This window comes from Ornithodoros turicata, chromosome 2, assembly GCF_037126465.1.
Source record: "Ornithodoros turicata isolate Travis chromosome 2, ASM3712646v1, whole genome shotgun sequence".
Lineage (NCBI taxonomy): Eukaryota > Metazoa > Arthropoda > Arachnida > Ixodida > Argasidae > Ornithodoros > Ornithodoros turicata.
Genome location: NC_088202.1, coordinates 120339789 through 120352578, shown reverse-complemented (window position 1 = coordinate 120352578; position 12790 = coordinate 120339789). Strand labels below are relative to the sequence as shown.

General features: G+C 46.0%; 2 protein-coding genes across 2 annotated transcripts in view; both read left to right on the top strand.

The window, feature by feature from the left end:
- The window catches only part of LOC135386003 (angiotensin-converting enzyme-like), a 274926-nt gene that overhangs the window by 141907 nt on the left and 120229 nt on the right, over nt 1-12790 (top strand). The window lies entirely within an intron of this gene.
- The window catches only part of LOC135386005 (angiotensin-converting enzyme-like), a 79081-nt gene continuing 70189 nt past the window's right edge, over nt 3899-12790 (top strand). The window contains exon 1 of the mRNA XM_064615697.1: nt 3899-4323. Within this exon, the coding sequence (XP_064471767.1) occupies nt 4222-4323 (102 nt within the window). The 5' untranslated portion in view covers nt 3899-4221. The remainder of the gene's footprint in view (nt 4324-12790) is intronic.

Genomic DNA, 12790 nt, shown 5'->3' with positions numbered 1-12790 from the left:
TGAAGATGATAGAGGTACGTATGTGCTTCACTTTTAGGTGGCCAAGTACAGTGTGCCGTTGTCACGTTCGCAGCTTTCCGCGAGTCTTCGTTCGTTGCATGGTGACGTCCAGCACACATATTAATGTAGAGATCATATTGCTCTAGAGTTGGCATCTACGTAGCCTTAGTTTAGTCCGTGTGAAACGTTAGAGGGAGCCAGTCTGTGTGGCTGGTCTTCCGCTCTGATGCCAATACAGAATAACATGAGGGGATCAAAAAGTGCAGCACTGTTTTTGAACCTCCAGCCTTCCTGCGGGGCTCCTTTCTGTGTTCCAGTAAGGCCAGAAGTCAAAATTCTTTGCGTGACTTTCGATTGCACTGGCATATCTACCGTAAATTGGCCACGAGTGTTTAATCGTTGCAGAGCAGTCCTGCAGCAGCTTAAGTTTGTTGATTTGCCCATCACTTTTCGCGCTCATCTGCTAGTGGCCTGGTACTACAGTCGCTTGTGGTTTTTAGGAGTCGTTGCCACACCGTCACCACTCATTCGTACTGCCATCACTAGGCACGCGTTCCGTTTCCTCTGGGGCGGTTCGGTGGAGTGGGTCGCGAGGTCCCGCTTGCACCGTACACGTGACCGGGGCGGCTTAGCCTTGCCGGTGGTGCTCGACAAGTGCTTTGCACTTCAGTCGCGCGTTTATTTCGAGGCATTGCACACTCCCGAACACCCAGCGTGCGCATTAGTTCAGTACTCCCTGGGATGTGCTACCAGGTGGTTCGTTGAGAGCCCTAGGTTTCGGCCTAGGTCCGAAGTCCTGCCTCATCAATACAGTGCCTGTGTTGATGTTGTACGGCGTTTGCGACTCCAGCTTCCGGACGCTGACACCCAATTATGGGCTGTCAGCGATTTTTATACAGCTATCCGGGAATTGGAGTCTGGTCCCCCAGTTCCTTCGCTGCCGACGAAGCTGTCTTGGCGTCGAATCACTGCGGGCTGGCTAGATGCCCGCCGAGCCAGTCTTCAGTGGAAGTTGGCCCACGACGTTCTTCCTCTTCGCGAGCGACTACACCGTTTTCACATCTCTCGCTCTGACGGTTGCCCGTCTTGCGGGATGTGTGAAACCGCTGAGCACTGTTTCAGGCGTTGTCGTGTTCCTCTTTTGCTGTGGCGCAGAGTAACCCTGATATTTGAGCTGTCGACTGTCGCCTGGGCCACCGTACAGTTCCTGGAACCGTTGCCTGTTCCGCGCGTTCAGCGTAAACAATTGGCTTTATTAATTACCGAGATCAACTTTCAAATTTGGATCCGTCGTTGCCGGCTGGCTTTCGGTGGCCCAGACTTCGGAGACGCAGCTATATTTCAGGCTGTCAGGGCAGGGCTTCGTAGCCACATTGTCCGTGAGCAAGCACTGTATGGTCTTGTGGAGTGCTCTCGCCGCTGGCTGACGTCTACTCGTCTTTTCCGCCACGTTCAGGGTGAGTGGCAAATCATGTTCTAGCCAGCTCGCTAGGACCGTACTGCACTCTGCAGCGGCTCTCCCGTGTTTGGATTGTTCGCTTGGTATGGTCAGTACGAAAAGCAAACTCTCCTAGAGAGTGTTGTTATCTAGCTTGTAGGACTGTAACGTAAAGTTAGTGTCTGTCCAAAGGGGACTACCTCGATAGGGAGCTCTCCTGCTTGATGACAATACACATGAGGGGATGTTGTCGTTGACCCGAAGAAACGCCCGGAAACGAGTGTTCTCAACACTGAACTCATTGATCCAGTCCCGTGTAATTTGGGATGGGGGTCTTACTGTGAACTTACGGTCAGCGTGGTGGTGGTGGTGGTGGTGATAGGGCTTGCCGTTGTCGGCCTCACGTAATATGGGCAACGTCACGACTGACGCCCTGGGGGAATGTGCGTCCTGGGCCGACGGTCAGCGTGACCGCATATAAGACGCTTTTGTTTGTCACCAATGGGAGATGGGCTTCTTGGAAGGAAGATTACCGATTATCCTCACGTGTCGGGCTCTTGTTAGGACCAAAAGCTCAACAAAAAGTATTACGACTTCACAATTAATATAATACAACTAATACCTCAATTTTGTGTATTATAATACAGATACAAATACATTTTTAGAATCAGTATTATATTACATAATACAGATACTCAAAGTATTACAGTAATAGCATTATAATACAAAGTATTACTATTACTGCCCAGCCCTGCAATGCAGCACCTGTTTTTAACACAAGGAGAGCTGTCAGTTTTTCTTTGACAGCGCTCTGTGTCCGCGATCATTTCTGCTGTTAGGGTAGACATCTGTATAGCTGAGGCTAATTACTATATTATTATAAAACAAATCTTTTACAAATTAATTCAATCAATTATATTATTATAATATATGTCACTTCATGAATGCTACCCAACACTGTCGTTGATCCCTAATTCTTATATATATTCATGTTTTAGACATTAGCAGTCATAACAGTTTTCAGTTGCCATCTTTGTTGTTGTTATTTCGCGACTCCAGAAAATGCAGAGCATTCCTGCAGGACGACTTTTTTCGGCAAGCAAGAACAAACGTACGAAGCTAATAAAAGAATGAAAAAAGACGACAAAAATAGTTTTTATGTTCATGCACAATACGCGAAGTTCCGCCGATAGTTTCGTATGAACCGTTATTTGAACCGATTACCGGTATTCTTTTAACGGTGCAGTTCCGGTTCAGCTCCAAGATGGCGTCGACTAGTCCGGTTCGGTTCAGTTCCGATTCGGCCTAAAGTAACGGTTAATAACGCTTTTCGGTTCGGGTTCGGTTCTTACTGTCTGCCTTGCACGTCGGGCCTGGGAGGTGATGTGGGTTCGAATCCTCATACCGGCTGTGATGTCTGAGGTTTTCCCTGGATTTTCCGTCAGACTTGCCAGACGAATGCCGGCACAGTGCCGCCGAAGTCGGCCCAGGACGTATCGTAACCCCCCCCCCCCCCCCTGTCATTCCGATACGGAAGTGGGATAGAATATACGATTACTCGCTTCGGTGTTCTAGAAATTTGAATCTTCACACTGTCCCAGTAAAAAGTCTTTTTCTTTTCGAGAAAATTGTTCTCCCAGGAACATTTTGTTCAGGGACATTTCTTCCGGGAACATTTTCTCCTAGACCTCGTGAGGCACTGGAAGGAAACAGTATTTTTTTTTTTTTTTTTTCAGGTTTGCAGGTTAACTCTAACTGCAACTTACTTGCTTTTTGGGTAGTAATTTACCTCTCACCGATATCTTCTTTTTTCTTTTTCACTCAGTGTTAATTCCCTAGCTAGAAACTTTGTATTTTCAGCATATTCTACATCAGTTAGTAAAGGTAAAAGATCGTGTACGGGTTGTTGTGAGTACTGATTGTGAACCAGTATCCAGCAGATGAATAGTGTCGTAACCCGCCAAAACACCGTGCTGAGCACGAATGCAGTGTTAACACTGGCCCAACGATGATACGGCAGAACATTTATATATTCGAGCATTTTTCTGAGCAGTTGCGCGTCGTAGTGCGGTGAGATTGTTTCCATCTCGGATTGTTTCCATCTTATTTCCATCATTGTTTAATTGGCTTTTCTTTATGTAGAGAAGAAATTACAGTGCGTAAGGCGGTGAGCCTTTTTTCCGCACTCTCAAAATTCACCACGAAGTTCCGATTGTCGCCGTCATGCACCTTTTATGAAACTAAAAAAGCGTTTTGAAATTGGCGATGGCGGCCATCTCCGCCCTTCCTTGAAGGTTGAACTCTCACAATTACGCATCAACGAGTCAGTTATACTGCTTTTGTCGATAATGCTAATGACTTGAGAAACTTATTCGATTGTGTAACACCGATGCCACCCCACGAGTGAAAACAAGGCCGCAGTATAGTGCTGCACCAAGGCCACAGCATCCTAAATAAAATCTGTCTCCGATGCTGTGTACTGGCCAGGAAAAGTTTGGTCTCGAACTGCTCTAAAAGGAGTTCTCTTTCTACCAACGATTCCTGTGAGTTGCCTCCTCCACACTCAGCTTCTCGAAATGAGAACGGCGGATCAACGTACAGACTTATTTGGGTGAGGAGGATACGAACGGTGACTGATAGTGGGCAAGTGAACAGCTGCGTTATCTGTGCTTGGGGATACCTGCGTGCGTGTGCATCTCGCTGTACTCCGAAACCGCAACAACTCTAGAGGCACGGTGTCACTCCTCAGAGCAGCCCTGCTTCTTCTCATTCGGTTCGCTACGATGTGGGTACCGGCCATGGTACCGGCGGTGCTACGCCTCCCGATCGTTCTCCTGATCGCTGCGGCTATTCCGGTATCTACAGAACAGGATCAAAGCAATTATGTGAGTTGCGTTTGCCAGTGTGGGACTTTCCTCTTATCGAGCTGAACGACAGCTTGTGCTTGGAGATCGAAACCAATGAGTCCTTGTGTCTCGTAAGATCTTGACATATTTGCGTGCTTCGAAGTGATGTGCTGATTGGCATGAAACGGGAAAGCTTGAATGACTCTGCTCTTGATGCGCTGCATATATTTATTCGTGAAAGCTGACCGTATACTTAAACCGCGCGTGTATTGTATTGCTTGGTTAGGAAATGCGACATTGTGAAGAGCGTGTTGCTTGGAACTGAACCTAGTGAAGAACGCACAGGGACAAGGACGACACATACGGAAGCTTATGTCGTCCTTGTCCCTGTGCGTCTCCACCACGTTTAGTTAGGGAATGGACTGTTTGGGGTGTTTTCCACCGCATTGGTTGCCCATAACCGTACCTGCTTCCAATGCCTCTTTCGGCGCATATTGTTTGCAGTTTGGACTTCTAGAATGCATTTATCGGTTTTCTAGCACCACCTTTTTCGCATCGTACACGAACCATTTTTCGCATCTATTGGGGAACGGGACCTTTTGCAAAGACAGTGGTGTTTGTTTTTGTACATGGTGTGTGCAGTAGCCGGCCCAAACTCCAGTATCCTCCTCATTTTTCCTCCTGACTAAAATTTCCTTACGTACAAGACTGAAAGGAACAGTTACAGCTATTTCCGCAATTTCTGTCATGCTTACGTCACTGGTCATAATCAAACTTGACAAAGATATTAATTTTCTCGTTTCCGCGCGTTGTGACAACACGTAGTGGCTACGGAGCGACGGACATGGGTTCATTGCTTAAAGGGGCGGTCTCGTACCCCTGCCCCTTTCATAAAGTGTACCATTCGATTGCCCTTTGTTGAAAATGGAGTACCTCAGTTGTCTCGCGACGTAAACACCCAATTATATATATATATGAAAATGGAGTACTGCTAATTTACCCGACAAAACACACTACAGTTATTAAATAACCGAATTAAATTGATAAAGATTGCAGAGCATGCCGCGATCTGTGTTGGTAACAATAAGAACGGCCACGTCGCCCTGCAGGCAAGTCCGTGATAAGATCACGACCATCACACTCGCACCTAGCCCCAGCGCCACTGATGTAGTTTCGCCAAGCGGCCGCCGCGCGTTTGTGGCGCTGAATACGGGACCCTCGTCAGACGACGCATGCTATGCGCATACCGTTGTTGCCGTCATTCGCGTTTGGTTTTTGCTATTTTTCACGCGGTGGACAGTGTTTGTCTCTAGTGCATGGTTTGTGCATGGTGCAGACGTGATGGTGTACTGCACCGTCCCGCTTTGCAAGCCAAAGAAAACAGTGTCGAACACAAGTATTTCATTCCACGAGTTCCGCGCTCAAGTGCTGTCTTGTGGGAGAAGTGGCTCGAAATATATCGTGGCGTCTTGACACCAGTAACTTGCGAATTGCGATTGTTTCATTTCATATAGGGTGGATGGCAGTGTGTACCATAAATAGTTCTATCTAATATAGCTGAGTACCTTTTACGCATCTCTCTCTGAAAAAAAAAAAAAAAACGAATAATGAACCGTGGCCTCCGACCAGAGGTGGACATAAATGCATTTTTTGAGTATTTAAATATGCAGTGAACCCTCGTTATTATGACCATGGTCGTTCCCGAAAATTTTGGTCATATTAACGGGAGGGTTTGCAGGGGTTTCACTGCATTGTTCCCCAGGTGTATGGTCGTAACGCGCGTATGTCAGATTATCGGGGGTCATATTAACGAGGGTTCAATGTAAATACAAAATACTTTGTTGAAAGAGGTGTTTAAATACTCTTCATAAATACTTTTCGATAGGAGTATTTAAATATAAAATATACAGTATTTAAATGCTGTAACTAGTACCATAAATACTGTGGCGAAGATGTCATCTGGAATTATAGAAATAACGATGAACATAACAACAAGTCAGAAAGGAAAAATAGCATTTATTTGTTAGATTATCACAGTAATTTTAATATTAGAAGTTTTTGACTGCATCACTTAGGATTCTTGTGTTCGGCCGTACAATCAGATTCGCAAAGGAGAACAGCATCTTCACTGGGGCCGATGAGCAAAGGCTTGCATTAAATTTGATGAAGATGCTTCGTACAACAAAGTAATCAGCCGCGACCATTGTCTGTAACAACAGCGAAAAACTCTCCATCTAAAATAGTTTTTCGCCTGCATGCTAGCTCGAACTCTGCGTGTTCTCGGCATTTCAAGGCCGAAGACTTTAGCATCGGCGCAAAGCGCAAAATTCTCAGACGTGGCACCGTGGCTACGGTACCTACGTTTAGTGATCACGAAGTTTACACAGCCTTGCATCTCCCAGGAGTGCAAAACGAACACAAAAAGGGCACCAAAAGGTAGCGTCGCAGAAAAGCCACCATCAAGAAAAATTCTCAGAGTGGCTTCTACCCGAACAGCATAATAAAGGTTAGCAGAGCATTGTAATGGCAACCCGCAAAAGAAGAAAAAAAGTGTGAAAGTAAAATAAAAAGGGACCAATAAGTAGGAAAACAAAACAAGCAACTGCTGATTTAAAACTGAAGTGCTTGCTTATACAACAAATTCTGTTGGACGTCGTAACAGGTGTCAGTCATCTCTTTGCCAGGAACAGTTTCTTCTTACGGTCGCATTCACCCATTCTCTGTAACTACCCTGCATGTTAACATGGAACGCCTCTCACGTGAAACGTAAAGTCTGAACGCGCTTGCGTCTGGCAATCATAAACGCATGATAACTGGCCCAATACACAAGGTGCTGCTGCCAAGTTTATGTGTACGATGTACGGCACATAGTGCGCGAGTTTCACAGTTTTACATGCCACCTACACTTCAGAGCACAGCCTATTTCTGAGTATTTAGCTTCAGAACTCTTAGCTCTACATGAACAGAGAACCTGCGACAATACACAAACATGTACGCACGAAGAATTAACCACAAGGACCACTCATATTGCACACAGCTGAGCTACTACAGGTGCTCTTCTAGGTCCCGCAAGTGGCGCCCCTGGCGGCCGCTCCGCGCGTAAATACGGCACTTCCGCTCCTCGAGGCGCGGACTGAAGTCCCATAGGCGAACGGGCAAGTGTTATGGTCGTGTATTATAAAGATGGTCGTGGATAGGATACAGAAATCCTCTGCTTTTGCGCGCGCTAGTGCATCTGCGTCAGCAGACGAATTTCAGAAGTTACTGGGCACCGCGGCAACTCTCGTACATTTTCTTTCAGTTCTCAGGTGAAAAACGCGCATTCTAAGTAGTGGCAAGCATGGTGGTTCAGAACAACTATGTTAATCCTCAGAGACAAGTTAAAAGTCGCAGAACAACCCTATCCACAATCACAAATCTGAAGTCGCTGGCCATCGGCACGCGCGGTCGTATTACAGCTCAGACCAAAAATATATTACGCGCGCTTCCATTACACTCCCCGTTGTACACTGATCATGCTTCGAAATGAAGTGTCGCTGACGACGTACATGGAGAAGGAGTACGTGTTTATTTAAAAACCGCATTAAATACTCTCGGAAAGAAAACACGTGACTTAGCTTCCACGTATCCGATTGTGCGCACACATTATGGGAGACCCCACAGTTAATGCTCGGACTACATTCTCCGCTCGCGGAGGTATATGCCTGAGTGTCCCCATTTCGAGAGTAAAGGGTATTACAACAAATCACAAGGCACCCTAGAAACACTTCACAAATAAAATATGCTTTTCCCTTCTATCTCCATTATCATCTGTTATGTTCTGCATGGCCACTGCTTTCTGCTTTCTTTATTGCATGCCACAACTTTGTATTACTAATATAAAAAAAAAATTTGCTCGTTCTGGAATTTTCCCCACGTAACCACTGTCCTCCTTATCTTTCGCTATGCTTGCAAATTCTTGCCTGTTGTCCCGTTTTTTTTTACCAGCTCCGGTGGCGCAGCGGTAACGCGTGCGCTTGGAGACTGGGAGGTCCGCGGTTCGAATCCGCGGGCCGGCTGTGCCGTCTGGGGTTTTTCCTGGGTTTCCCTCAGATGTGTAATAGGCGTATGCCGGCACAGTTCCCCTGAAGTCGGCCCATGGACGCAGCTATCCTCCCCACGAGCGGATTCCGCTCGGTCTTCCACTTCACCCTTTCCTCCTGTCCACCATCTTTCCCTTCCCGAGAAACATGCCGCCTAATCAGGCAGGCAGACCTCTCGGGTTCCTCCCAACGACACTCCTCCTCGTTGTCCCGTTTCGTCACGTGTCCGTGAACCTCCCATTTTTCTGTAACCGGTCTGGAGCTATAGATCACTACATTCACATAATCCCCTCCACACTCTAACAAAGCGGCCATTCACTCAGGCCGTAGAAGCCTGTACGGACCCTTTCTTCCCTCGGGGCTGTTGACCCACAATTCGCATGAACCTTTAAACACGTCACACCTAACCCTTTAAATACCATGCCAATGATGAGGACGGTGCCCAGAAGAAGAACAGACTCTGTTCGAAATATCGGCGGCTTCTGTCCTGAGGCAACTCCCTTCCTACATCTCTACCAGTTCGCTGGATTTCTACCCATCTACATTACTCAACCTAAGGTGCTTTCGCAAGTTAGAATTTCCATGACAACGACGACGCACCCGCAGGCCGACGTCATACGTGACGTCTGCATGAGAGAAGCGCAGCTTTCGTCGTCTGCTCTTACGGCACGTTTCGACAAATTCCTCGAAAACGACTTGGTTATTCCGAATGAAACTTTGACCGTTGTATGTGTACAGTACTCGTGAAAATAGTTTTGGCTAAGTTTCGGAATCGCCCCGGCTGTACGAGACCGTCCCTTGGTTCCGAAAGCAACACCGCACAAAACCAAAGCCAGCCACGGCGTCTTATTGACGCTTTTTCTCGAACTCGAACAAAAGGCTCAACCGGGGACCGGTCGCCAGACTTCTGCGTAACGCGTTACTAGTAATTGCGTTACATGTCACCAATTACTCTTCCAAGAGATCAGTTACTTTACTGTCAAAGTAAGTTTTCGAATAATCAGTTATTTTTCTGGGTAACCGATTACTCCGTAATTGATTACTTTTCAGGCAGAGGTTAACTTATGTTTCAGGTGTTCGGTCCCAAGCCAAGCCACCCGTCGTGCCTTCAGCCTTTGTTGGGCCGTTCTACCCTAGCAAGCGGAGGTCTTTGTAATAACGTTCTGGAATTTCTGGGTCTCTCTCCCTAATCTCTTCCTAGACCAGTGAGGTGGTGGTACCTGAAGCTTTGGAAGTTTAGTGAGTCATGGGGAAGTTTCATGCAGTGCTCTTCCACAATCGGGTCAACATCGTCCCGTGCGATAAATACAGTAGACCTACAGATCTACTTGTCCTACATGTTTTTGTTTTTCGTGTTATTTCAACTGTTTCGCTGTTGAATTTGTTTTTCTTCTTTCTTTCTTGTTTGAGGCACACAAAGACTGGTATAATTTGCGGGAATGCAGAGTAACGACCGGAGTAACGCGTTACTTTTCTACTCGTTACTCAGGTACATTTGGAGTCGAGTAATTGGTAACGGTAATCATTTTTTTCGAGTAACGGGCACCAGTGTGCCTGCCGCCAAAGCTGACGGCACCATTGCTGCCTGCTTTCTAGTTGTGATCTGCAGAAAACATTCCGGTATGAGGTCCATAAACAGTTTATCTCCGTGCCTCCTCTTTGCATATGTGCTTCCGTGTAGACCTACCGAATTGCAAGTAGTAAAAGTTCCACGAAAACACCTGTACGAAAGCCGCGGTGAAGGCTAACTTGACATTTGGGGAGTTCGTCGTCTCATTAGAGGCACCGTACTGAGAGCACGCAAAACGAAGGATAGAAGGTCTGTTTGAAACACATTTAAGTACTGAAGCTTTTATATATGGGGACAAACACGAATTATCTACTGTTCACATACGAGTCTCGGTTTTCTCTTTTCTATCGTTTCTTTTTTTTTTTTTTGGTAGGGCGCTTAGAAACAGGGTGATTCGTTGACTGTAGCTGGCTACTTTTTTTGGTAACTTTTAACTTATCTCGTTGCTTTTAAACTCCAGTAACTTCTTGAGCACATCAGGTTACATTTTTAGGTAACTTTGTCAAAGTGACTTGGGGTAAGTTCCAATTGATGAAATAGCATAAATGCTGTCGAGCTGGCGAAGGAACTCCATACTGTAAAAAAAGCCCGAGTTTGGGCCAAATCGAGGGACTCAGATGGCGAGCAGAGTATTTATAATGGCAGGGGGCGCTGTGTGCGGTTCTACGAAATATGTGTAGAGGACAACAACTCATGAGTTCTGATGCCTTGAAGAATTTTATTACGAGATCAAAATCATCAAACGCCACCCTAAAGACGCACGTAAAATTACGGCTTCATTCGTCATATCAAATGCTATAGTATAATTTAGCAGTATAGTATAAAACGTCTCGTATCATTCACGGTGTGACATGGTCGAGCACTAAACGGTGTTTTTTGGTTGCAAGTAACTTGAAAGGAACTCGTTACTTTACCTATATTTACCTGCAACTTCGTTACGTGTTTTACACAGTAACTAAAACTTGAAGCGAGTTCCTTTTGTTCGAGTGGCTTCCTCACCTCTGCTTCGAACATTCATCCTTGAACGTTAGCATCAGAATCTTGAGAAATTGTGCGCCGTTCGTTCCGCTTCATCGGAGTTTCGTACCGTTATCTTTCGGTGAGTATCTCAGAAAATAATACGTACGTTTTGTGTACCTTTCTGCTCACTTGACACCGTTTTTAGCTTTTGCCATTGTTGTATTGCCAACTGTAGGATAGATTCTCTAAGTGAATCGAAGGGGGGTATACCTGCATACCACTTGGCCCCTATTGATAGATAACATATCGAGTGGTGTACTGTCCTCGATTGACAAGTTAACCGCAAAGGACTCGAAAGAAATGTTTCTGCCTATGCCAGTTGACTGTCGGGAGGCTATCTTCTATACCCTTCTTCACCACAAGAGCGCCACGAAATATAGTCCCAAACAGAGTTATTCCGCCGCGCCACCAGGAACCGCCTGTAGGCCCGTGCACCCAGAGCCGTATATTAAAAGGGAGTCTGGCCATTAATGGGTCATGCCTATACCTGAAGCTCCACCCACTTTTTCAGCTTTCCGACCAATGAAGTCTTGAAATATGGGGCGCTATCAATCAGCCTATCCTCACTATTTGCCCCCTTATCCAACACGGGCAGCGCCATTTTGGGTGGCAAGTGGATTGGATGGGATTGAAATGGATACCTCTCGCAATCTGCAAAACTAGTGGAGTTTTGGTGCAAATTTGATGAACGCCACCTAGGGAGCGTAAGGCACGTCGGGAATTGTCGTCTGCTTCCGTCGTTGTACCGCTGCGGGCAGAACCACCTGCTGGGACACATTCTGTTGTCGGTTTGATTTTTAAACATATCTACATGAATAGTTGGAATATAAAAGGCAAGAATGTTTATATCTATGAAATCCAGCAATTAAATATAAGATTGTACAGCACACTGCCGTTTTTGTTATGATTTCATTACGAGCGCCGTGTTCACTAGGCCTAACACCGGCGACAAAACGTATTATTTTCAGTTAGATATCGGTGGATGAGCATAAGTTGAAACTGATTTCCGAGAAACGTATATGAGGATGTACATTTGCAGCGTAAAATCAAAGTAGTCTGTGAAAATTTTTTATCACGGAATCCCCGCTTCACTGTGTTTGTTTTCGTCGCCATTTTGGGTGGCAATAAGGTGTCATGGCGACCCCCTTGGTAAAAAGCAAACCAATCAGAGGACCGAAACTGTGATTGACAGGTCGAGCCTCTTTTTGTGACTCCTCCCAATGGCCAGACTCCCTTTTAATATACGGCTCTGCGTGCACCGCGATGCTAGCGACGCGGGGTGGTCGTAAGGGAAGTTCAGTGGTGTGAGAGACATCCCCCACTCGCGGTGTGCTTGAAACCGAGCAACTGAAACGTTACGTTGACTTAGCAGATTTTGGAGTGCAATTCACAAAATTCAATCATCAAGTGCTCTTTGAAGTTCGCCGAAGATAAATGCCGTTGACAAGTATGTAGGTTGTTAGATGGAATTTTGTGACAACGTGAAGTGAATCACTGTGTACACGCGAAAGCTTCGAACGGAAAGCAAAGAAATCGCGATAAGCTTTTGTCCAACCTTCACTACATCCTTACTTGTACTATACTGATTCTGGTAGAATACGGGGTACATACACTTTCTACCGCATGAAATTAGCGGTGCACTGTTCTGTTTATTGTAACAATAATGACAATTGAATGTATAGTAATGTATAATGTACTGTACTGCGGAATATTCAGTTCGTTGAAATGTGGGAGCCGTATAGGTGCGATGAGGCACCGAAACGTTTCACTAATTTCAGTCCTGCTCTCTGCATGTTCTTCGAGTACGCGTTGCGTAAAAGCTTTAAGTGGGCGT